This window comes from Thermobia domestica, chromosome 6 (assembly GCF_964235325.1).
Source record: "Thermobia domestica chromosome 6, izTheDome1.hap1.1, whole genome shotgun sequence".
NCBI classification, from domain to species: domain Eukaryota; kingdom Metazoa; phylum Arthropoda; class Insecta; order Zygentoma; family Lepismatidae; genus Thermobia; species Thermobia domestica.
Window position 1 is genome coordinate 246,889,885 of NC_137459.1, and position 26,490 is coordinate 246,916,374.

General features: G+C 35.4%; 1 protein-coding gene and 1 long non-coding RNA gene across 2 annotated transcripts in view; one reads left to right on the forward strand and one right to left on the reverse strand.

Moving 5' to 3' along the window:
* The window catches only part of LOC145687773 (uncharacterized), a 152,242-nt gene that overhangs the window by 48,056 nt on the left and 77,696 nt on the right, over window positions 1-26,490 (forward strand). The window lies entirely within an intron of this gene.
* The window catches only part of LOC145687772 (inactive hydroxysteroid dehydrogenase-like protein 1), an 89,584-nt gene that overhangs the window by 22,904 nt on the left and 40,190 nt on the right, over window positions 1-26,490 (reverse strand). Inside the window, exon 4 of the mRNA XM_081761211.1 lies at window positions 3,257-3,477. Within this exon, the coding sequence (XP_081617337.1) occupies window positions 3,257-3,477 (221 nt within the window). The remainder of the gene's footprint in view (window positions 1-3,256; window positions 3,478-26,490) is intronic.

Here is a 26,490-nt window from a genome sequence, read left to right on the forward strand (position 1 = left end):
GCTAACTCCCTTACCATATACACATGTCAATGATCAGGGAGCTAGAAAGACGGAACAAAGACCACTCACAAGCTTCTGCATAACTGAGCACAAACAAAAGCGAGACTAATTGCTGAACCATGCATAACTTTTGAGATCTAGCATGAAACGTATCAAAACATTTATTTTTTTCCGGGTTATGACCATCTTCACGCACCTGCTTTCTTCGCGTTTTTACCATGTCCTTACTTTCTTCTCCATGTAATATCAGTCACGATTTTTTTTTGCAATAGTTTATTCACATACAGAATTACTGTGTGCCATAAGCAGCAATTTTTAGCACTTTGTCCTCCTGAGATATTACGCCCAGAACATGGCATCAAAATCACAAACTTCAACTTTCAGACTCCCATAAACCTATAGTGTCAGTAGTATCATAGGTGTGGATATCTCTGCAGATTCTTACATGCAATAGTATTCAGCACAAAACTTGTGAACTTCTCACTTTTTGCCATTCCAAAATACAGCCCCTATAAAGTGTAATTTTCTGTACTTTTTTCTAGTGATTTCATGTGATTTCATGTATAGGTTTGCAGCCCTGAAGCAAGAGTATATATTTCCGTGTACCTCAGTCTCTCCTCCAAACATTCGTTTTTGTTTGATGTTCGTCTGTTCCGTATGTTCTCAGCAACTATAGTTTATTTTATTTATTTATTTATTTATTTATTTTTTGCAAACGCTTGCAAATGCAAAAATTGTCACCCCACCGACAACATATATGGCCGCCATTCAGAACACTTGTACATACCACAATGTGAATGATGTTATTGACCTTCTCATATATAAGGTTCATCACGCTTCAATTTCTGTAATTTTCGAAGATGGTCAAGCAACAATTTTCGACATCTTTGGACCACTTCAGATGGATTGAACCAATAGTGCCCTGCGCTTGCGCAGGACGTGTGGGTTTGCTAGTTTATCTTAATCTGTCCTTGCAACTTTTAAACTAATGGACAGAAAACGCTGAAAATTTGTACCTCGCAAATATTGACAGGGAGACATTGTTTCACAACATACCATGTAATTCCACAAGGTTAACAGTGTTGTCAACTAACCATAAAGTTGTATTTTTTTCAAATGTCACTACTTCAGGTTATTACATATTTAAAACCTACTTGTATCTACTAGTTGCATAGATGGCTTGTTATGTACATGAAGATCATAGTGACGTTTACAACTTGATATCTCAAATTGTTCTGGAGATGTGGGAAATATTACTAAAGTTTTCAACTCTGCTTAAAGTTATGTAATTCCGAGAAGTTATTGTAAGCACACCTTCCAAAAAGTATTGTTATAAGTCGTACAAGGAAAGTAAATCAAAAAGGGTTTTTACAAGTTTTCACAAATACGCCATTTTAATCAATATATCAAATTTAATCATTTTTTATCTCAGGAATAGTTTGAGATATCAAATTGCTGTAAACGGCATTATGATCGATAGTATTCGACATAGTATAGGCATAGTATTCGACACTAAGTTTCTTTGGATGTACGTTACTCCGTCGGTTCCACTTGTGTAATCACTGTTATAGAACCTTCCAAAATGCGTTTCGATGTTTGCAATAGTTTGCAATACTGCTTAAGAAGTGTGGGATTTAAAGTTTTCATTTTAAATGCAGATTTGAAATATGAAATAACTTGATGTAGTGATATTAAAAAAAACAACAAAAAACTTTATGTTAAGTTGACAACACTGTTAATCTTGGATTCATTGAAAAGTATACCAAACAATATTCTCCTGTCAATATTTACATGGTACGAACTTTCAGTATTTTGTATTTATTAGTTTAAATGTTACAAAGGGGGATCAAGAAAAATGATCCACCCTATATATATAGGATATTCGATAACAACTTCAACACTTTCTGAGGGATGATTCCTGACATCAAAATAAGGGAAAAAGTATATAGACCTACCTGAATGCAGAAATACCTGTTTTTGGAACTATGACTAGTCGACAATTTGTTGGATAAATGCAAAATAATAATAATAATAATAATAATAATAATAATAATAATAATAATAATAATAATAATAATAATAATAATAATAATAATAATAATTAACTCGAGAACAAAATGTCGAATCAGAGGTGGACAAAAGTGGCCTACATTATTTATAGGCGTGGATGTCATTAATACACAATTGTATACAGTAGAGGACAGCGCAAATGTAGTTCCCAAAGAAATTAGGAAATTTCGTGGTAATCCAACAAAAAGTAAAGGCAGAAAGTATTTATTAAAGGCAGAAAAAGCAACTCCATTCTTGAGAAGACAAGGCTCAAATTCTAGACGCAGATGAATCTCCACACTTAAGAGATTTTGACACACGCAGGAGAGGGTATCAAGAGATAACACCAAAGAACTTCCTTGCATGAAGACGTGAAAAAGTTATGGCCAATCATGGGTGCATTAATACGTCATTTGGTAGGTGTAGATATCGAAAATTGGACGGAACGGTGTTAAGAAAAGAAAAACATAGCTCGAGAACGAAGTGTCGGATCAAGTTCGAGTAGAAAGAAGTAGCAATTATTTTCATTCTTAGGTTCTAGTAGTGCACCACTGGATGTAGAATAGTGATGGCACAAGGTTTGACCTCAAAAAGAAGGAAATTTATGGGATCTTCGAAAGGATCACCATTGGTGAGTATTGCTGGATAATAGTGAACAGTTTGAGATGCATTAATAGAGTTTAGTGTTTGTTTTAATGTACGTTACGAGAAAATGGTAAGTGATTAACAAAAACTGGTTACGCATTTGAATTCAGCGTAAAGAATCTATTAATGTCAGTTATTTTTCCTGTACGATACTGCTTTATTTACTTAGCCAGCTTATTAGAATATAGATTGGAGACATTTTTAAGTACTTTTTTAATTTTATGAATAGAAAGCTATTGTCGAATGTTGTTTGATTCTTTTGTTTTATACTTTCATCCGAAAATTATTGGCCAAATTATTTACATTGTTCATCCCAATTTAATCCCTAGGTACTACAACTTGATTAATTAGTGAGAAAGTAACAGATTTCTATGTAAATATCGCAATTTTCTAAAAAAAAAAAAAACGTTATTTGTAAAATTTTCTAGTGTTTTGGTTATTGAGCACATGTATTCTTGAGAGTATTTTGAATTCAACTGCGTAACTACTTAAGTTACATATTCTCTAGATATTCCTCAAGAACAGCGACAAATATAACAGTGAAAATCTATTTTGAAAATACCTTAGTAGCACCATAAACTGCCAACGATGGAATGGGAATGAGTTCTGCTGCCGAAGATATATTAATAATAGCTCCCTTGCGCCTCTTCAACATTGTCGGTAGTATTATAGAAGTCATCATTGCAGTTGCTCCAATGTTAACGTTAATTGTCTGCCAAATCTTCTCTTCTGTCATCTTCTGGAAATAGCCCGGACATGATGGAGCAGTGCCTACATTGTTAACTGAAATTTGAAAGAAATCAAGGGTAAAGTCAAATTATGCAATACAAATCAAAATACTCATTAAAAATTAGCAATTCAGATCCTGAGATTTCGTAGTTTTGCCTGTTTCATAACTCCCAACATTAACTGTCATTGAGAGAGTGGAAAACAGGTAAAGTAGGATGAATACTTTACACGATATACTGTGTGTCGTGATAATTCGATTTTTCTTAGGAATTAAAGAAGACAAGGCTACCGATTCGGCATTTGCAAAGTATGATATAGGAAAATGATTTCAGGAAGAATGCCAAGTGAAATTTGAAATCCTGAGTACTTCCGTATCTTTTCTCAAGACAGTCCAAGTAGTTCCCTAAGCTTGGACAACGTATTAAGCTGAAGAACTATAGTACATTTACACTTTGCACTAAGGAAATCCTATCAAGAATCCTCATTATTCAAGATCAAGTAGGATTTTGTTTCACTTGAAGTCTGGTCTCTTTAAAATGTGTGCGATGTTCTTTATACAAACTTGATCCAATATAGTTTACGAATTACATTTTAAGGTGTTTTGAGACAGAACTTTCCACAAATATTACACCCAACTAAAGCAGCATATGTGTGCTGAGTTGTATCACTTAATGAGATTCAGTGACTTTTAACAGATGCTACATTTCTGTGTATGATTCTCTGTGTTGAAATGATTAAAATAATCAGGAGACGGAATATGTTGCAAGATACTGTTAAGGAGAGATCAAATCTAAAGAAAAAATTCTCATTAGATGGCACTTAGGAAAAAATATTAAAGCAACAATATTGTGTGATGCTTTAGGCAACTGTGATTGAGTGAATAAGATTAAATGCACATCGTTTTCTGGTGCGGGGAAATAGGACGGAAGATTTAGTGGAATTCCTTTCATAACTACGCTTTACATGCATTTACTATGTTATGATACATTCTATATTAGGTTTCTCAATTTATGATACACTAGGCGCTGTTGATGGTACGTACGACTTAAGATGATAATAATTAATATGCTTTGATGGTACGTCAGTGGAAAAGTTGACAACCTCTGCTCTAGATACATTCACACCGTTGCACTATTTTTATCTGTCCTCTTGCATACTACATGTCTCTTACTTTTTCATAACCAATCCCTGGCTATATGGATACTAGGCCCTATTTGGCCAGTAATCTCCTTCTCGAATTTGGCTGGTTGTTGTTGATCCTTATGACTTAAGTAGAAACATTTGTGCAATTGAGGACTTTTTTGGGGGGCAAAATTTACTTTCTTGAAAAAAGCAGTAGGGCCTAGAAACAAAAAAAAATCAAGAGGGTATTATAAGGTAAATTCCACATTTCAGTATATAATGTGATAGGAGTAATAGTCACTTTTTGTTAAAAAAAATATATATATATATATATTCACATCACAACATGTAGTCAACACAACATACACAACAAAATACCTACATCACATTTATATAACATTCCTATGAAAAAAATCCTTTCCAAGAACAAATTTTGCTAAAAAAAAGTCCTTAAATCTACTTATTTATTACTATTTGGTTGACCAAAGCGTTCATTTGATTTTTACGTAAAAATAAAAGGCACAGTTTTCATTGTTTTACTATCTTCTACCATCTTAACATGTTACAGGCAAACTTCACAATTCTATCTTCCACACACTACTATCTTAGGAAAGAACTGTTCCAAGTCTCACTTGAAACCTTTTAGAGAATTTAATTTATACTATTAAGGAGCTCTTCGTTAAGGTAAAAGTAAATGAAAATACGATTGTAAAATATCTGGTAGTTCAGAACTTCCCAGTCAAACTGTAATAGTTTTTGCCTCATCACCAAACAAACACGTAGTTATGCGTTATTCAGATGCAGTTTTACATTCTGTTTTATGTTGTCCAATTTCTGTACCTTATGAAGTACCGTTCTCAGGTGATGTAAGTACAAAAAATACTTACAGGAATTAATATTTTGGTTTTTCAGTTACATTTACAGTGGGTCTATTATTTTGGCACGAGAACTTTGCCACTGTGCCTTAGGGGTACTCAGGGGTGTAGCCAGCAGGTTTGTGTAGGAGGGGCCCGTCGTTTTTGAGGGGGGCCAGCCATAATGAACAAAGCCAAAAAAATGTGTTGCTGCTAATGTTTTTGAGGCCTGAAAGAAAGGAAAATTTTGCTTTCCTTCTGGAAAACTAAAAATACTATTTTAGCTTCTTTATTATTATTATTATTATTATTATTATTATTAGTAGTAGTAGTAGTAGTAGTAGTAGTATTAGTATTAGTATTAGTATTATTATTGTGATTCTTTTCTCCATAAATTATATTCAAGGTAGTTTTTATTAAGCTTAATCAAGAACTACTGCCCGGGACCAAACGCTATACTTTTCTGCATAACTATAAAGGTAACCAAGAAAGTTATGTCCCTTTTCGTGGAGGTCTGTGCTCAATTGGACCTCACACCGTCAGTTGAATGCGAGTGGAGATAAGGCGAACGTCAGTTGTTGGTGTTGTTATATCCAACATACTACCTGGTTGCGGCAATTCAGATACGCCGTGAACTTGCGTAGAGACAGAAGATATGCCAGGCCTTTGGTGAGGGTGTCGTGACGACGTGGACAGTAAAGCGATGGTTTAACAAGTTTAAGGACGATGACGAAACACCCGAAACACCACGTGCCGAAAGACCAACACATGTACAGCGGTGGACACTTCTAAATGGTACACCTTAGCCGTAAATCTCCATATGGCTGTACCATTTAGAAGTGTCCACCGCTGTACAAAGAGGAACTGGGACTACAATTCAGTGTGAGTGGAGAAACCATTCGGCAATACATCCATCAACTTGGGAAGCACTACAAGTTGGGTCGATGGTTCCCACATATTTTGACTCCGGGCCAGAAGGCAACGCGACAGTCGCCTGTGTTTATTTACTGTTCCGGAGCCATTTCTAGACAGGGTGTTGACATGTGATAAAAAGTGGGTCCTATACGAAGCTCCACGACGCCGTCATCATTGGTTAGCATCCCATGAACCGATTTCAAAACAGCAGAAACCAGCACTGCATCAAAAGAAAGTCCTTCTTTGTGTTTGGCGCATCGCGCATCGGGAACTGCTACCAGCTAGTCAGAGTATTAATGCAACTGTGTACTGTCAGCAGTTGAGCTGTGTTCAACAAAAACTCAAAACTCTGGGGCCATCACTTCTGAATTGCAAATGGGTCCTCGTTTACGGGACAACGCTAAGTCCCACATGGCTAGGATGACTCAGGACACCATTCTCGGCTTTGGATGGGAAACAATATTGCAACCACTATATTCCCCGGGTATTGCACCGTCCGATTATCACCTGTCTATTCTTTGGACAATCACCTTAGAGGACGCCAGTTCAAATCCCTAGTAAAAGTCCAAAATACACCTGATACCTTCTTCGTTTCACAGCCCACCAAGTTCTACCGCAATGGATTCCATGGCCTTCCAGAACGTTTTCAGAAGGTCGTCGATGCTGATGGGGACTATTTTTGATCCTCCAGGTAGTCTTAGGTGACATATCGATGTTCGAAGGTGGAGGGTGAAAAAGCAACAAAACTTTTCTTGGTTACCTTTATATTAAATTTAAAACGTTGTATACAGAACCTATCTACACAAGATTGATTTTCTTTGAAATTTCACTTAATTTCTTTACGGTTTTCTGACAAAAATATTTATTTATTATTTTATTTATTATTGACTTTAAAAACATTTTATTACACTGTGTAGAAATAAAAGAGAGAACGAATGAAATCCAAAGTGAATAAAAACATTGTTTCTCACCAAATTTTCCATCTCTACGTCTTTTAAAACATATAAAACATATAAAAATATACTGTACTTACAAATCAGTTTAGTACCTTTGTTTTATGGCTGTATTTATGGTACCTTGTTATACGTTTGTCTTCAAGCTGTCAAATATAAATCGCAGTAAATTGTGTAATCTGCTGTCACAAAAAAGTATCCTATTTTTCGATTGGTATGGAAGAACAATATTTCTCCATACTATTTTATCTTAAATTATTAATTGTCAATAAACTTTGTTACTTTTAAATGAATGAAGCGAGATAATTTTACTATGATGTTTTAAAAGTTGGCCATTTGGAGGGGCCAGGAAATCATTTGGGGGGGGCTGGCCCCGATGGGCCCCCCTTGGCTACACCCCTGGGGGTACTCCTGTCTAAAACATAAACTTTGGCGAAAGTTGTATCGGGATCTGAGACATACTGCGATGATATATCTAAATATATATCTTAAAATGGGTACACAAAAAGACAATTTGTAATAGATTTGTATAATATAAACAAAAATATAGAACATATTAGTTATGTTTGAAAAGCATAGACATACGGAATCAATGTAGCGACAGAAATTCGAAAGAGAAACAGGTTCTAGATATTTTTTTTTAGTTCTTCAGAATTTGTTGAAATCTTAGCGTTATAAAAACCAAAAATACCATGTTTAGACAAGTGTTTATGATCGGTTTGTATGCTTATCTTTGTTCGTTGGAATAGAAACAACGAGCACTATATATACGCACACTCTCACTGAGCGACAATTGAGTATAGACTATGCCGTATATAGATCGAGCATCTTTACGAAGTACATTACTCGCCTGAGGCACCAGTGACAGAGAGAAGGTTCTGCGCTCAGCTCGCTGCTTTGAAACTGGTCATATATGTTGAATAATGTTTAAATCAAGAGATAAAGTGGGCCAGATGAAGTGTGTTTTGAAGTTCTTGCTGGTTTTCATAAAATCGCACCTGAGTAGGCTTGGCTGTCTTTATTGTTTCATTGTCAACTTGGAAAATTGCATTGTTGTTAAGTAGCACTACCTTACAGCACATCATGCACCTTTTCATCTAAAATGTCCACTTAATTACTAGTAGTCATTAATCCTTTTCGAGTACTAACAGGACCATTGAAGTACCATGAAATTGCGGATCATAGCACCACAGAGCAGTCGCTATATGTTATCATTGCTGCCTGAAATACACATCTTTCCCGGCCTTTGCGTTACATAAAGTTGATCTGTTGTTGGAAACAAGGAGAAAGATGTTTCATATAACTTACTCTCTACTATTTTTAGATACTTACTTTAGCATTGGAAGATTGTCAGAGGTTTAAACGTACAAACTCGACGTTTCGTAAGATTGTGATTGTAGAAGCAGGTTTTTTGAGTTTATAATTGAGTTCTGCAGTTAGCTATGCCGCATTGTTTCTACGGTTCATTGGGCCAACCATCTTCAATGTTAAACTTGGATTAACGCAAATTTGCAAGATGACAATGAACCAATTCACACTCTTGGAGTGTTGCGAAGTGCTTTCTTGAACATCGGGATGTACTACAATTCATCTGATCACCCAGTTTCCAGGTCTCAATATTATTCAACACCTGCGGCCAATCCTCTAGCCCAGACTGCGGACCAGATATATTCTTCAATCCTCGTTTGGAAAATGTTGTGGTTTATTCAGATGTTTATGAAACCATATCTCAACAGCTCTAGCAGTTTTGATTGGCACATTACCATCTTGGAAAACTGTGTATTGGCTGTAAACCACACCCCGCCAGTTAAATGTCCATACAATCACTGGCAGGAATAGATTTGTGAGTGCAGTCACATGACCCACAGAATATCACTAAATTGTGGCTGATACCATAATGCAGCTACCGTCGTGTTCCACGATAAGGAGGAAAAAGTTCGGAGCAATAGTTTATTTTGGACAAATGCGATACATAAATCCGGACTGCTGTTGAAAATAAGGTGAAACGGGAGAAACGGCTTAATAAGTCTGATTGAGATCCGGAATCACTTTTGCGACATTTGGTCTATGTTCTTGGTGCTAATTATCCTCAATGCTCAGCAGTTTCTGTCATTTTGGTGAGTCAGAACATCTTGGATAGTGTTCCTCGCAACTTATTTAACTCTGGAAACCTTAGGTACACTCTCGGTAACTAATCACACACCCATAATTTGTGGTCTTTGAAACTCAGAGAAGTCTCTCACACCTCAGTCTACCCCACCTGACGTACTAAAGAGGTCACCTAATACAGCACTAACAACGGACAGGCACTGCACACACATTTTGAATGGTATCACTTCATGCATCTAACATGTTTCAAACTACATGTGTTTTCATTATTTTGACAATCAGTTATGTACGCATATAAAATTGCTTTAAAATAATAATACATAGAAAGGTACTGTGAGTACTTAATATCACTAGAAGTTATTCACTAACTCAATTTCATAAAAGTAGGCCTAAATGCAATTGTGATCGCAGTTGTATCAGTTAAGTATAGATTTTCTACTTTATAACTTATCACGGAGATAAATGTGATGCCTTAATGATTGGCATTTCTTTCTTGTTTTATTTGATTAATATTTTGAACCCAATGTTTTATACTATTATTTAAAATTCCGATAACTTGTTCATCTGAGATGTTACAATGTTGGGGCATAGGTTTTCGAAGGGTAAGTAAGCCTAGTGGCTTTAAGGTCAAATAAAATACGAATGAAACATCAAAATGAAAATGAAAGAAAGTATTTCAGTTTTATGTTCCACACTTATGCCGGTTACATTAAGGTACGGTGATGATGAGAAGTGAATGCAATAGTGGAATGAATAAAGTGGAGGAGACGAGAGAATCCCGAGAAAATCTATACATATGGTGTTTATCCACCACAAAACAAACTTGGCACGAGGAGGGGTTGAACCAGGGACCCCAAGCACCAGAGGTGAACGCTCTACCACTGAGCCACCGTGCTCCTCGTATAAAACATCGAAAAACATATCTATGATAAAGGAATATCAGAAAACTGGAAAGGAATATATCAATATTTTTCTATTTGTGTGAATTATAATCTGAAATCATCATATTTAAATAAATAGTTCACAATGCGTTTTCTTATGTGGATGTATAACGAAGGGAATTTTAATTACTTTCTAATATGACATCTTAAAATGTGCTATAGAATCAGATTTCAGGATTCGTCAAATGAACCTTACCTATTTAATTGTAACATTGTTTTCAAACCAAATAGATGTAGCTTCGGAAACAATAAAATAATTCTACAAATGTGTCTGCCTAATAGATAACCATTTTGAATTTAACTGCAACTTGGAAATTGATTTGGTTGCCTAGTAGTATATGTTTGAGCTGAGAAAATAATATATTATGCATTATCTTATGCGTTCTCTGAAGCTGCTTTTTTCACAGTTTGAAATAAATTAACCAAAGTTGCACGCTGATTGTAGACGTGCTGTAGATTGTTTTAAAATAAGTTGATCGATCGCTCGTATCTTTGAAGAATTGTATTCGAAAATCTTTCCCAAACACTAAACATTTAACTGTCTTGAGTACATTTCTATTCTTTCCTGATGAAAACTGCTTAGATAAGGATGGCTTGAACTTCACTTAGCAAAGTTTACACAGGGATAGTGTCAAACATGACTCGCTCGCTCGCCCGTTCAGCTCAATTCCGCATGATGAATACATTTATCCCTTTTATTTGTTAGCTTTGATTCTAATTTTCCAACCACTGGCTAAGGAATATTATCGTCGAGTAACAATGTTTCAATTTATATAGGTTAACTTGAGTATTGAGGGAACAAAGTATTGTAAGTTATCTGATTTTACTATCCTTTCTGTAATTGACTCATTTCCTCTTAATTAAGACAAAATTCTCCTGCTGTTATAATAGGATCATATGTTTTCCTTGAAGCAACTGTAGATTGCCTTGAATTAAAAAACTATGGAAATTGGGCTATGCAAAACCATATTTCAGATGTCGGGGAAACATGCAATCTAATCCCTAAATAATATTATTATTTTCCTAAACTCACGTGAAAAAACTGGTAGCGTCTGAAACATGCGCCTAAAAAGCTGCCCGACAAGTGATGCTGTAAGTTCCATACGCTAGCGTGTGTATGTAATAGCAGCAATTACAAGTAATTATTCATAAACATTATATTTACATTCTTTCTTTTGTTTTCCAACCTTGGCAAACGTTAAGGACAAAGAATAAAGAAGTTTGCTTCTTTCAATAAATATTTAAGTGTGGAAACAGGAACAACATAAAAACACCACTCGTCTAATGACAAGGTTTACTCTTTGAACTATCAACCAAATGCAATCTAATCTTACTACACCAAGCAGTAATCGTTGTCCGAAATATTTCGTCATACGACGATATTATAAACTTCGAACACTAGGAAATATCAATTACAAACTTAGTCCACCAACACATTTTACATCCAGGAAAGATAAATAACAGTGTTTAGAGGAGAGCTTCTGAACCACTCTCCGGAGGAAGAAGAAGAAGAAGAAGAAAGTCTTGTCCATTTTAATTATAGGCACCAACTCCTAACGCTTGAAGGAATTAATCAATACTATCATGGTATCTTAATTTATATGAAATAGCATTCTTTATTAACTGTGCACTTTTTTTATTTTTTGTGTAAGTTTAATCACACACAACAATAAAAGAGCAAATTTGTCGTTTACAGGATGATCATTGCGCCATACGAAAGAATCTCTAAGGATAACTTGTTAAAAGAACAGTAACAAGTTACATTCCAATCAAGTTAGAAAATTAAGAAAGAAGTCAAGAATGTAAGGTCAAGTCCTGCTATCTATATGTGTATAGATTCGGAAAGTAAAGTACTCTGATATATTTTTAATTGATGGTAGTTTTATGATTATTTTTTTTAGCACAGAGGCTAAGAAGCATTTATTGCTTGAAGTGGGGTTCGAACCAACACTTGGGTTGTATCTGAGGCAGCACCCTAATCGGATATGAAACCCGAGAACACCTACAAAGAAAGTACGTGAGTTATTTACTTGAACACGAAGGGGTGCACCAGATCCAAAAGGTGGTGCAAAGCTTCGCACTCCGAACTATAGATATGAAATATTGTATCAAACTTCTTTGTGTCAGATACGATAGCATCTCTGAATGTGTAACTACTATATCATATGATAACTTACATCTATTATTTACTTCAAAGAGGTTGACAGCAAGCGTAAACAACGCTTTTGATGTTTCAAAATCTAATAATGTCGTTTATTAGTATTCTTGTACACTAATTTACTTACATTGTTGTTTTCTCGTATCGAAAAAGAGCTTCAGATTTATTTGTGTCGTTTCCTATAAACATCATTAATGGAATTATACAAATATTAACATCTGGTAATGAACTAAAGCCTTCAATGGTTGATTACACGACGAGAGAAGCGGAAAATAGATTTCAGCTCTGCAGAAAACAGACCGTTCATTCAGTAATAAAGAACACATACATTTTGATTGTTCTTTGTATACCTGTTTAATAGGCTTAAGAGAGAAACTAACAGCGAACACAAGATTATTGTGAGAAACCGCTGGTGGGAATTTCTAATATCAGTTTACTTTTTTTTTTTTGACATGGCGCATTCAGTGCACAAGGGAATCAAGTTCACGTTTTGATCATTTTGGATATCTCATCTTAAAATCTCAATCTGAAGTCACTTTTTCAGAGCTTAAAATATTTTTGGCCAGATATTGTTAAATTCTTGTAATGTAGTAAAAAACAGTATTTACTTTTACATGCACTTAAGTGTATCGTACAAACTTTATGCTTCTTTTTCTCACAGCTTTGGTAATTGGATTTGATTCCTTTGTGTCATGAACATCCAATATGGTAGTTCTCGTAGTCGTAGAGAAAGGTAACATAAGGTTCGGTTTCGTATCGTTGAAACTTGCAGATGGAACTTTTTTAAAAACAAATAAAAATCAATGCTTTCAGTTTATTATCCAAACTTCTTAGCTTAGGAGTCTAATATTAAGGATTGTGTACTAAAACCTTTACTTTAGGCTCTCCGTCTAACAATCTCAATGTTTATCCAAAGCAAAATTTGTGCCATAAAACAATACTTTTACTCGCGTTCATTATGAACACACGCTTCCAGACACTACCTTTGCTCAGAACTACGAAAGGGTATCAGAAAGTGTTTAGACCCCATACAAAGTATCCTTCTAATTAGATAGTATTTCCTATATAATTAAATTCTTCATTTGTGTGCAATTTTGGTTGGTTGGAGTTGAGTTTAGCGACCCTTTGAGTATCAAGGTTACATCAGGCTTTGATCTACAGCTTAACGTGGGATTCGAACCACATAAGCTCACGCCAAAAATCGAAACCGGGTCTCATGCCCAAAGGCGCGTATGGTAATATGATAATCTCAAAGGAGCTCTGTATGTAATTTTAATTACAACACTCTACTTAATATATTAATGGAGATATTTTGCTTTTGAAAAAAAAAAAAAAAAAACATTGTTGGTTTTACAAAAGCAAAATCTACTAATACTAATACACACAAACAAGAAGTTCCGTCCCATTATGAAACTTCTCACTCTGGAGAGTAATAAAATGCAGAAAACCCATATTAGACTAATCGACGTATATCACAATCAGCTCCCTTTTTAGTGGGCCTAAAATATTTAATGTATAGCCAGCTGCGTTTCGGCGTGATAGAATGTTGCTTGGAGTTGACCGAAGGTCTTCAACATTAACTATTTAGGAAAATGTTGTAGTTGCAGAAAAAAAAAAAAACTTGTATTGGAAAACCGGAGTAGATTTCGCAATCTCTACAGATGAGTATGTGAAAGCAATTCTTCATTGGGATCTACATATGAATAGGCAATGTGCAAAATGGGTGCCACGTTTCCTGATTCCAGAAGTAAAACAACTCTGGTAACCGCTAATAAATAAAAAAAAAGAAAGGGGATATTTTAAGAATCGAATTAGAACAGGAGATAAACTGCTTACTCTATTACGAATCCGAAATCAAATTTTAATTCAAAGTAACGGAAACATGGCAATTCTCCAACAACAAAGAAGTACAAAACCAGTGTTCAAACAATCTTTTTTTCTCTCTAATATTTTAAAGTTATGAAGATGTAGTGCGTAAAGTTAAAATTTGAGCAAGAAGCTTACCACAGATTACAAAGCCGTTTTCTGTAGGCTGTCATTCGAGATTGTGAATTATAACAACTCCCTGACCCTTTCTTTTCAACAGACTTATGATCTGAAATTCCTATTGATTTCCAAATCGGAAGTCACACCTATGGAAATTCAAATTTGGCAGTGATCATAAAATCAAGTGTGCTACTGTAAAGTGCTTTCACAAGGAAAATAATGCGTTTATTTGACTGGCACGGGAAAACCTTGTATCAGGTGCACTATATTCAGAGAAATTATATCTCAAATGAATATAGTTAGAGTTTATTCGCAGTTATTTCTATACCCAAGTCGTTAAGATAAATAAAAATGAGAACATCGACTATGAAGATGCAAGCACAAATTTACCTTCAACTCCTTACTGCATTCGAAATAAATTTGTTGGATCTTTGTCACACAAACTTTCATTTAGATCACCCAGAAGAAAAGTCCATGGGGGTGAAGTAACGAAAGACATAGCTTGATTGGAAAGGAGACATGTGTCATCACCCATCACCTCGGATATTAGAATTAGTAGTAGTAGTAGTAGTAGTAGTAGTAGTAGTAGTAGTAGTAGTAAAAACATTAAAAAAGAATATAAACATACTTCAATAAAGCGTTAAAAACAATAAAACTAAAAGCTCTAAAGAGCAGAAAATAAAAATCCTAAAGCACTTAAAACCAGAAAATAATTCGTTGCTATTATCTATGTATAAATGTTTTTGAAGTTGAGTCGAACCAAACAAATTATTGTCTAAAATAAAATTATTTTGGGTGGTTATTTTATGAAACATTAATTTGACCTCGCATAGACATAAAAAGAATCATATCTATTAGTAATGAATTAATTTCTGGTTTCAAGCGTTTATCATTATCATTATTATTGTATTATTATTATTATTATTATTATTATTATTATTATTATTATTATTATTATTATTATTATTACTTTCTGCTTTTTTATATCAAAAATGTTTTTAGAATGTATTTTTAGCGTTCTAAGAATAAGTACCTCGTTCATTCTTTATCCTCTATTCACATTGGAAACAGCAGAAATCAACAACTTACGGTTTTAACGTTGAATGCTACAGAGTAAAAACGGTAATAGATAGCTAGAAGCTATTTTTTGCAATCGATTAAATGTCCCAAGAATATGTTCCATCCCCACTCTAATATCTCCATTAAAAATGAAAGTAGTACAAATCTACGACCGTTTCCTGTTTCATTTTTTTTTTACTTATGCGCGCTGAAGATATTTTTAACTAACTTTAAAAAAATCAGGAATTCTCAATTTCACCCGTTTAAATATATATCTATATATCTAAAGGGTGTTTCAAAAGAACACCGACAACTTTTGGGAGGTGATTCCTGATACCAAGATAAGACGAAAAATATAGACCAACCTGGGTGCATAAATGCTTCCTCTCGGAGTTATAGGCTGTCGGAAAAAAAATCAACTTTAAGGGTTCATAGCTCCGAAACTGTGAGACCTATCGTAGTCGGGTCAAGACTTCTATTAGGAATTGTTATGTGCCCTATCCAAATATCCAAGTGTCACAATCCTGTGGTACTTGCGCAACAATTTTTATAGAGGTAGTTTGTGAATATTTCAAGTTATAGCCCGTAGTTAAACTCCTTCTACAAAAATTATTGCGTGAGTACTTTAGAATTCTGAAACATACATTTTTGAATAGCGCACATATTAGTTCGTCAGTGCAGTCTTGACCCGACTACGGTAGGTCCCTTAGTTTTGGAGCAATGAACCTTTAAAGTTGATTCTTTCATGTTTTTGGCAGCCTATAACTCTTAAGGGAAGCATTTGTTCACCCAGGTTGGTCTATACTTTTTGTCTTATTTTGGTGTCAAGAATCATCTCCCAAACGTTGTCGAGGTTGTTTTGAAACACCTTGTATTCATATCTATATATCTATATCTATATCTATATCTATATCTATATCTATATCTATATCTATATCTATATCTATATCTATATCTATATCTATATCTATCTATCTATCTATCTAGAGAAAGAGAGAGAGAGAGAGAGAGAGAGAGAGAGAGAGAACTTCGCCATAAGTGCACTAATTTTACTTTTTTTTTAATTTGAAAGATTGTTTTTCCCTTTTACTCCTACGGAAAATTCATAAGGATCTAACAATAATCTTTGGAGCCAACTATGAAACTCTTCAATGGCTGAGAGTATTAATATCGTAATTAACTGACTTCACTGAGTGCATTTTCATGCATTGCTTCAACATAGATTTACCGATTTTGATTCTTATTTTTTAGTTTCAAAGAATATACTTTTCTCACAAGTTCCAATAATTTCATCAGGATATGATTGCATTCTTTAGAGTTAGACCATCAAATTTCTCAGCAGATAATAATGTTAATATCGTGTGTATGTATTAGCTTAATTTGGTTACGTGTAGAGCGATTTATATGTATTTGGTCATTCATGTCTCGTAGAGTGACCGATTTTTATAAGAAGTGAGTGTCCTAACTTTAGTTTAGGTATCTAGCTAAACTATTGTGGTAACTAAATAGTGGGAACTTTTTTAAAAAATCAAAAGGAAAAACAACCGAATTTAAATACACACTATAATACAAAAAAAAATCCTTAAAAAAGTATAAATATTAACGGAACTCAACAACAGCAATAAAAGGTAGAAATAGAAAATAGTAAATGCGCTGAGAAGAGGATAATAATAACGACCTTAAAGGCAGACTTTAGTTCATGAAATATATGTCAAACCAAACAAATTATTGTCTCATAAAACTATAATCAAAACTATTTTATATCAAGGTACTAATTTGCTAGCCTTGGCACATACTTCAAAATTTATTATTGATGATAGTGATGAATTATTGTTTGCTTTTAAGCGCATTGTTATTATTATTTACTGCTTTCAGTGTTTTAATTGTTTTCTACGTTTTTGCGCTTTTGTTGAAGTCGCTTAATATTGTATTTCTCTTAAAGGATAGTTTGATAAAATTATCTACTTCAATTCTTCAATCTCGAACGTACATCGAATCCTCTCTAGCAAATTATAATATTCAGATATGTTAGTTGGTTCCATACATTTTACTTTGAAAATTATGATAAAAACTAAATGAAATGCCTGTTCCTAGCACGGGAAGAATATGTTTTTGAAAAATATTTGAGTCTTCTCTCACCTTTAACCATGCATAACAATGAAAGTGTAACATTAAAATCCTCATAACTTATTATATTTTGGCATAAATTTTAAACTATTTGTATCCCTTAGGACACACCCTTTAATCAAAGTTACGTGATAATATTCTAGCTCGAGATAGGTACTAACTATGTTCAAAATTTATTTCAAACTTTTGATTCGTTTATTCATGATGCGATCACAAACAAACATAATCGCTTTTGCCATGAAGGAAAAAAAAGTAAAAAAAAAAAAAAAACTTTCCTTCCCTTGACACGGTAATTCTCTAAAATGCAGAGTTTCTATACAAAGATTCGTCTTCCTAATTTAACAAGATGGTGAGGTACTCAATTTCTCCTATAAATTTCGGCCTCCAGCTCCCCAATTAGCTCCCCATTTAAACAAAGTAAGGTGAAAAAAAAACAACTCCTAGGTACATGATAACTATATCCAAAAAAATCATTTCAAACGGTTCAGTTGCTATCCGCTAATGCGATCACAAACAATATACTTTTCATTTTTAGGCTTCCAAACTATGCTACGCGTAAGTGTCGGAGGTATTATAGAAGTGCTTTGACCGTCTGGCCGTCCGTCCGTTCTGTCAACAGGTATCAGAGCAAAAACTATAAGAGATATCAAGATGTGGTTTCTCTCAATTCGTAGATTCAGCGTCCAGGTAGCTTATAGGTTCCATCTCTTCCGTTAGCCCTCCTAAAGTAATAGTATCTATGAATTTGCTATTATTTTCGGTGTCAATACCAATTTCTATAAAACAAAAACGGTAAGAGATATCTAGATGTGGCTTTTGCAATCGATTCAACGTCCCAGAAATAGGTTCCATGTTATCCCTTAATCCTCTATTCAAACTGGAAGTGATTCAAATTAGCCGTTTCCGGTTTCAACGTTTACCATTCAAGATAAATGACTATCTCCAGCACTTTACCAAAACAGAAAGTGGTTCAAATTTACTATTACTTCCGGTTTCCGGTAGAATGATAACGCAAACAGTTTTTTTTTAATCAATTCATTTTTCCAAGAATAGATTTGATCTTTTCCGTTAACAATATTCTCAAACCGGAAATGATTCAAAATAATAATTTTCACCATCAGCATTAATCGCTATAGAAGAAATATGGTAATAGATAGCGACAAGCAGTTTTCTGTAATCAATTCAGGGTCTCAGCGAAACATACCGACACAAACTTCAACACTCTACGAAAACCTGAAATTGTTCAAATTTAGGTCTACTACTACCTCCTGTTTCAATACTGATTTTCACAGAACAAAAACGGAAAGATATATCGATATAAGTCTTTTGGAATCAATTCAGCTTCCAAAGAATAGGTTCCATCTCCTCCGCTAACGCTATACCCAAACCTGAAGTGGTTCAAATTAACCATTTCTGATATCAACATTTAAAATCTATCCCCACAGAACAAAAATGTTAATACGTAGCGATACTGTTTTCTGCAATTGATTCATTTTTTCAAGAAAATACTCCATCACAACAAGCTGCACCCTACCAAAATCGAAAATGGTTAAAATTTACTACTATTTCCGGTTTCAGTACTAATTTCCATAGAACAAGAACGGTAAGATGTCGAGATCCTCTTTCTGTTCAATCGATTCAGTTTTCAAAGAGTAGGTTCCATCCTGTCCGTAAATGCTCTACTCACACCGGAAGTGGTTTAATTAAACTATTTGTGGATTCAGCACCTGTCACCATAGAACATAAACGATAATAGATAGCGAAAAACAGTTTCTACCAATCGGCACAGTGTCTTAAGAGCATATGTCATAGTAACCCAAAACACTATACCGGCACCAAAAGTGGTTGAAATATACAAGTACTTTCCGTTCCAAATCTGAATTCCGTACAGCAAAAATTATAAGAAATATCGAGAAGAGTTTTATTTTTTCGGAATAGATTCAGTGTCGCAAAAGTAGGTTCCATTTTATCCCTTTATTCTCTATTCAAACTGGAAGTGGTTCGAATTAACCGTCTTGCGCTTCAACATTTACCGCTATGGAACGAAAACGGTAACTAATAGCACAAAGCAGTTTTATGCAAACGAGTTGAGTTGATTTTGAGTTGAACGTCCATTCCAGCAGCGTGGTTATATGAAACGGGACCTACTGATTAACGTGGAATCTGAAACCCAGGCCCGAAGACGGCCCGGCCTGGCCCGGCTGGATCTCTATTCCGTGCCCGGCCCGAATTTCAAGCCGGGTGGAGAACGGGCCCGGCTCTAACCGGGCCGGGCACAAACGGGCCGGACCCTAAACTTACAGGGCGCAAACGGGCCTGGTGAAACAGGCCTGAGAACAACCAAGTCTGATAAGCCAAGTCAATCCTTCAATATGCAATGGAAAATAAGAAATGTGTCGTCATAACATTGCAATGTCTATTTGTTCTTCTGAATGGGTAAATCGTGTGAAAGGTTACCCAAGGTTTTCTTTCTATATCCCTATTCTGTCTGTCTATTTCTTATATGCGCTTGCTTTGTCCAGCCATGTTTATTATATAATACAATTCATGGACGTAAAAGTCTTATACTATACTCATTAGTGCGTTACGAGTAACAGAGAAAATACGTAAAACTGCTACACCGTATGTAATACTAGTACTACAACTACTACTGCTAATACTACTATTACTATTACGATTACGAATGCTAGTGTTAATTCCACTATTGCTGCCACTGCTACTACTACTACTACTACTCATTAGGTATACTAATACAAGAGCGAATATCACTACTACTATTACTAGTAATACGAAAAAAAAGAAAATGAAATCTTTGAGTTTTACGTCTTACAGTTATGCCGGCTATGTTAAAAGAGAAGGTGATGCTGAGAAATAAATAAAATGGCGGAATGAATAAAGTGGGAGGAAACGGGAGAACCCCGAGGAAACCCACGTACACGGTGTTTGTCCACCACAATGCTCAGTTGGCGCGACCTGGGATCGAACCAGGGATCCCATGCAGCGGAGGTGAACGCTCAACCACTGAGCCACCGTTCCAGGAATACCTAATAAACCCTGGCGTTTTGGTGATTTTTTGATCATTATATTTTGTAATCATATTTGTAATATCATACTATAAACAGTACAAGAACATGTAACACCATTTGGTATTTGCCTTGCTGATTAAACATTACTACAAATTGCGCTGATCTTATGAACACGCCAGTTCACGGTTTCGGCCTCCGTGGTCTAGTGGTAGCGTACCAAATTCTACTTAGTAGATCAAGTACTTGACTTTATCATACGTTCTTTATGTAACTACGGTTGAGCTCGTATGGATGATGATGGGATGATTTGGTGGAATGAAAACAGTGGGAGGAAACGGGACGAACCCGAAAACTACACGCACACGGTGTTTGTCTACTACAGAGCTCACATAGCACGAACAGGGACCGATCCGACGACCTCTAGCACCAGATGTGAGTACTTTACCTACTGAGCCACTGTTATTTCTCGTAGATCAAACATCGGTTCACATTCTACACAGACCGACCATACTAACTAGCATTAATTTCTCCGATTTTTTTTGTAGTTGTACCACCAGACATGTTTACAATCGATTCAGATTCCAAAGAATAGGTTCCATCCTCTCCGTAAACAAGGATTGTTGCTGATTATTTCAACGACGGTCACTCAGATAGCACGCTCATTAGCCATACAAGTGTAAGTAAATTGATCAAGAAATTCAGGGAAACAGGGTCCGTGGCCAACAAACCAAAATGAGGCATTCCATTTACGATGACTGACGAAACAACATCAATAGTACTGTTAGCAGCATTTAGCAAGAGACCGATGTGGCACTCGTCGTTTTTCCCAGGAAAGTGGTGTTAGTCGCACATTCACCATGCATGTTTTGTCCCTGTATATGTGGCACCTGTGCAAGCTTCAAGTGCATCAGCACCTATTAGACAATGAGCCCAATCGGCGTTTGGAATTCGCACAATTTGTAATAGAGCAAATACACCAAGGTTCCCGTTTCCCCTACAACGTCTTATTCACAGATGAGGACAACTTTTACGTTTCTGGTAAGGTGAACAAACAGAACGTTCATTACTTGTCGGACAGCAATCCCCATTGGTGTGAAGCATCTCTTGGCATTCCTGAGAAAGTGATAGTATGGTGTGATGTGGTGTGTGAGGGATCCGTGTTGTGGTCCCTTTGTTTATCAATGGTACCTTAACTGCAATCGAGTATCGTCGAATGTTGGAAGAATATATCTTATCATCTCTTTTATCTGAAAATGAGATATTCCTTGTCTTCTACCAACACGATGAGGCCTATCCGCACTATGGAAGTTGTGTTGGTGAATATTTGGATGTGCATTTTCCCAACTTGTGGATTGGTAGACGTGGCGCTATGGAGAGCCCACAATGTTCTCCTGACCTTACTCGTCTAGATGTTTAACTTTCGGGTCATTCCACATCACCTCATCCACACCCCTGCACCCGACCATCTCAGAATTAAATAAAAACTGGTAGACTGATAGATTGTTGGATCCTGATTCCAACGAGCCCAACGGTTTTGAAATCGGTCCACTAGTTCAAAAGTTATTAGCTTTTGAAATTTAAGCTTAAACTGCAAAAAAGCAGTCGCGAATCGCGTTTTTTGCTTCAAGATCATAGAGGAAAATGGGTATAACTTCCTTTGTAATAAAGATAGAGCCATGATTCTTTTTTTGATTTTGAACTCATGTAATATACTTTCAGGTAAAAAAAGATTGAGTTGAAATTCCTTCAATGGAATTTATTATGAGTGCTAATGCACAAAAAAAGAGAGATGAAAAAGACTAACGTTTTTTAATCTTTAAGTTCCCATAACTCATGAGCCCCACTTCCAATTTTTATGATTTTTTTAAAAGATAGCTGACAACATGTACAATAATCTCAATGAAAAAAATTGATGGGATCTCTAAAGGAAGACACAGAAAAAAATAAAATTCTCTAAATTCAGAATTCCAATCAGAGAAAAGCCAATAGCATACAAAATTCTTACAATTTTTGCTAGCAAAACAGCATGTTTGCAATGTGTGTGAAGAAAATGTTAGAACATGTCTTAAAGAGGTTCCATTAGGAGAACTGTTCTCCAGGAATAGGTCCCAAATAAAGAAATATGGTGTTAGAAATTAAGCTTATGGGATGTAAATCAATGCTAGACCACCAGTATTATTAATTCATTATTTAAAGCACAACTATTTTAAAAATTCATATTCAGTAAATTCATCATCATCATAGGTATCCTGCTTTTATTGGCAGGTCACTTGCCGCAGCTGTGAAGCTTCCATGCTCCACGGTCCTCCGCTAACCTCTTCGTCTTCGCGTATGATCTTTCTGTTTTTAATATCATCCATTAATTGTAGTCTCCTTCGCCCCCTCCCTCTTTTTCCCACCACTATACCTTCTAGGACGTCTCTCATGATACAATCTCTTCTTAGGCAATGTCCCAACCAGTTTCTCTTCCTCTTCCTAATACTATCTAGAAGTGTTCTTTTCTCACCCACCATTTCTAACACTCTCTCATTCGTTTTCCGCTCGACCCAACTAATTCTTTCCATTCTTCTCCACACCCACATTTCGAAGGCTTCCAGTCGATTTTCGTCACCTTTACATAATGTCCACGTTTCCGCCCCATACAGTACAACACCCCACACGAAGCACTTTATGAGTCTTTTTCTCAACTCTTTATTCAAGGTCCCACAAAACAGACTTTTCTTCCTCCTAAAGGCTTCTTTCGCCATTCCTATCCTTGCTTTTATTTCACGTTCGTACTTCATGTTATTACTAAGAATACTACCCAGATATCGAAAACTATTCACTTATTCTATTTTCTCCCCTCCTACTTTTATATTTGACACAGGCCCCTTCGTTCCAATCACCTGGCTTTTGTCTTTCTAACATTTATTTTCATCCCATATTACTCTACATACTCTACACATATGCGTTATTTATTACAATGAAGACGGAACTCTCAAACACAAGAATATCTCCATTCTCAGCGATGATTTGGAACATGATGTTCCAATGGTCTTCGAGACACAACGGCTACTCTCAGTGTATATCAGAAATGAACTTCCAAAAGTGGTGGAAGTTGAGTATTTCACAGACGGTTGTGCGGGTCAGTATAAGAACTGCAAATCGTTCTTGAATCTGTGCCATCATGAGGAAGACTTTAATTTGAAAGCAAAGTGGTCATTCTTCGCAGGCAAATCACCTTGCGATGGCATTGGAGGAACTATCAAGCGTTCTGTCACAAAAGCAAGTCTACAAAGGACTGTAAGTGGACATATCATGAATACAGCAGCCATGTATGAATACTGTCGAGATCACATAGAAGGTGTTCTGTTTTATTACGTAGCAAAAGAAGATATGCCTCCCATTCGAGAAAAACTGAAGAAGCGATTCACGGCAGCAAGAACAATTCCTGGCACTAGAAGTCTGCACTATTTTCAACACATTTCAGAGATGAAGATAGGTGCTAAAATGTTAAGCAGTGATGAGAATTTCAGTGTTACATCCAGTTTTACATTGTCAGTAGACCTTCCTATGCCAATAGTGTCAGTGAGTAGCTATTGCGCATGTGTTTATATGGGTAATTGGTTTATTGGAATCATAACAAAAGTTCAGGAAGATGAAGGAGATGCTGATGTCCTGTTCATGCACCCTCATGGGCCATCTCCTTCTTTTTACTGGCCGTCAAATACGGACTCATGGCCTGTACCTTTCACCAACATATTAACACCTGTGGATATCACTACCATTACAGGAAGAACATATAAGCTGTCAGATACTTCCAGTAAATTAGTGGCAAAAAAATGGGCAGAATATGTGCAAAGGCATTAGAGTGTAAGTAGCCTACACTTTGAACTTTTTTTTTTTTTTTAGCAACATTTGTGTGTGTGTGTGTTACAAGTTTCTTGCAGTGTGATGTGTAAGTAGTGGACATTGCTAAGAACATTTAGTACTATTTTTAATGCATTATTAACAAGCAATGTAGTATTTAGGTCTATTTTACGTTAATTAACTAGGCCTATATTCATCTCATTAACAAAAAATAAGGAATTTTTAGTTTTTATTTTTTTCTCTGTGTTCCTTTAGAGATCCCATCAATTTTTTTCATTGAGATTATTGTACATGTTGTCAGCTATCTTTTAAAAAAATCATAAAAATTGGAAGTGGGGCTCATGAGTTATGGGAACTTAAAGATTAAAAAACGTTAGTCTTTTTCAACTCTCCTTTTTTTGTGCATTAGCACTCATAATAAATTCCATTGAAGGAATTACAACTCAATCTTTTTTACCTGAAAGTATATTACATGAGTTCAAAATAATAAATAAAAAAAAAAAGAATCATGGCTCTATCTTCATTACAAAGGAAGTTATACCCATTTTCCTCTATGACCTTGAAGCAAAAAACGCGATTCGCGACTGCTTTTTTGCAGTTTAAGCTTAAATTTCAAAAGCTAATAACCTTTGAACTAGTGGACCGATTTCAAAACCGTTGGGCTCGTTGGAATCAGGATCCAACAATCTACCAGTCTACCAATTTTCATTCAATTCTGAGATGGTCGGGTGCAGAATGCCTGTTTCTGTGGATGATTTGATATGGAATGACCCTTTCGGGAGTCTCAAGCTCATTGTCTATTCAGTGAAAGTTCAGAATATTGACCACCTAATGGAAGCATAATAAATGCGGATGCGAATATACCTGAGAGCAGTGTTGGGCAATTTTCATTTGAATTAACAATTAACAATTAATCTGTAAATTTAATTGTCAATTGCAATTAACAATTGAAGTAAGTAATTTTCAATTGTTAATTGCAGTTGGCCATTAATAAATGAGAATCACTTGCAAATAGTCAATCGATTGAAACTAATTGCAGTGAAAAGTAATTGCAATTGAAATTAATTGGCAATTAATTCAATTGCAATTGATTTCCACAGCAATTACTTTCAATTGATAGATCAATTGCGATTGATTTTCACTGATTAATTTTCAATACTGTAGTTCAGAGATGGCGTAGGTCAATGAGAACTTTACACACGACTAACTGACCCACCAGCTATCGTGACCCACGACCCACCGTGACCCACTCTGACCCATCACCCAACATGACCCACTCCGACCCACGACCCATCATGAACCACTCTCACCCACTATGACCCACGGACCCACCATAACCCATCGTCATCAAATCTGACCCATGATCCACGGCCTCTTCTCTACTGACTAAAGAGTTTACACTTGTAATAAAATAAGGGTGTGGAATTATCACTAATCGGAATTGGAATTACAACGGTCAATCGCTCAAGCACTGCTCTATTACAATAACGGTGGATCTGACCTTTAAGAAATAAAATGGTAAAGTGTTTGTCATGGGCTAAATTACGATGAATTGAATTAAATTATCATAGATAATAATTTCCTTGTAGAATTATAGATACTTTTCAGTGAAAAAAAGAATGAAATTCTGAAGTCCAAAATCAAGATAAAGTAGACCAACGTAAAGGAAAAACGTGTAAAATTTTCCATATAACTAAGCATACCGTACAAATTTAAAATTTCCATGTAATTAAGCTTACATTACAAATTTTATGTCTATTTTTCTCACAACTTTATGGCATCATTTCCTTGTGGTCTGAACGCTAAACACAAGCTTCAGCAATTATTATAATAGAAAGCAATGGATATATAATGCGAAGCACTGTATTTTTTGCTTCTCAATTTGTTTCTCAACTAATATCGATCGTTTTCTATTATTTTTAGAAATCAACCCACTACCAATTTCCCATATGTAGAAAGTGCTCCCCT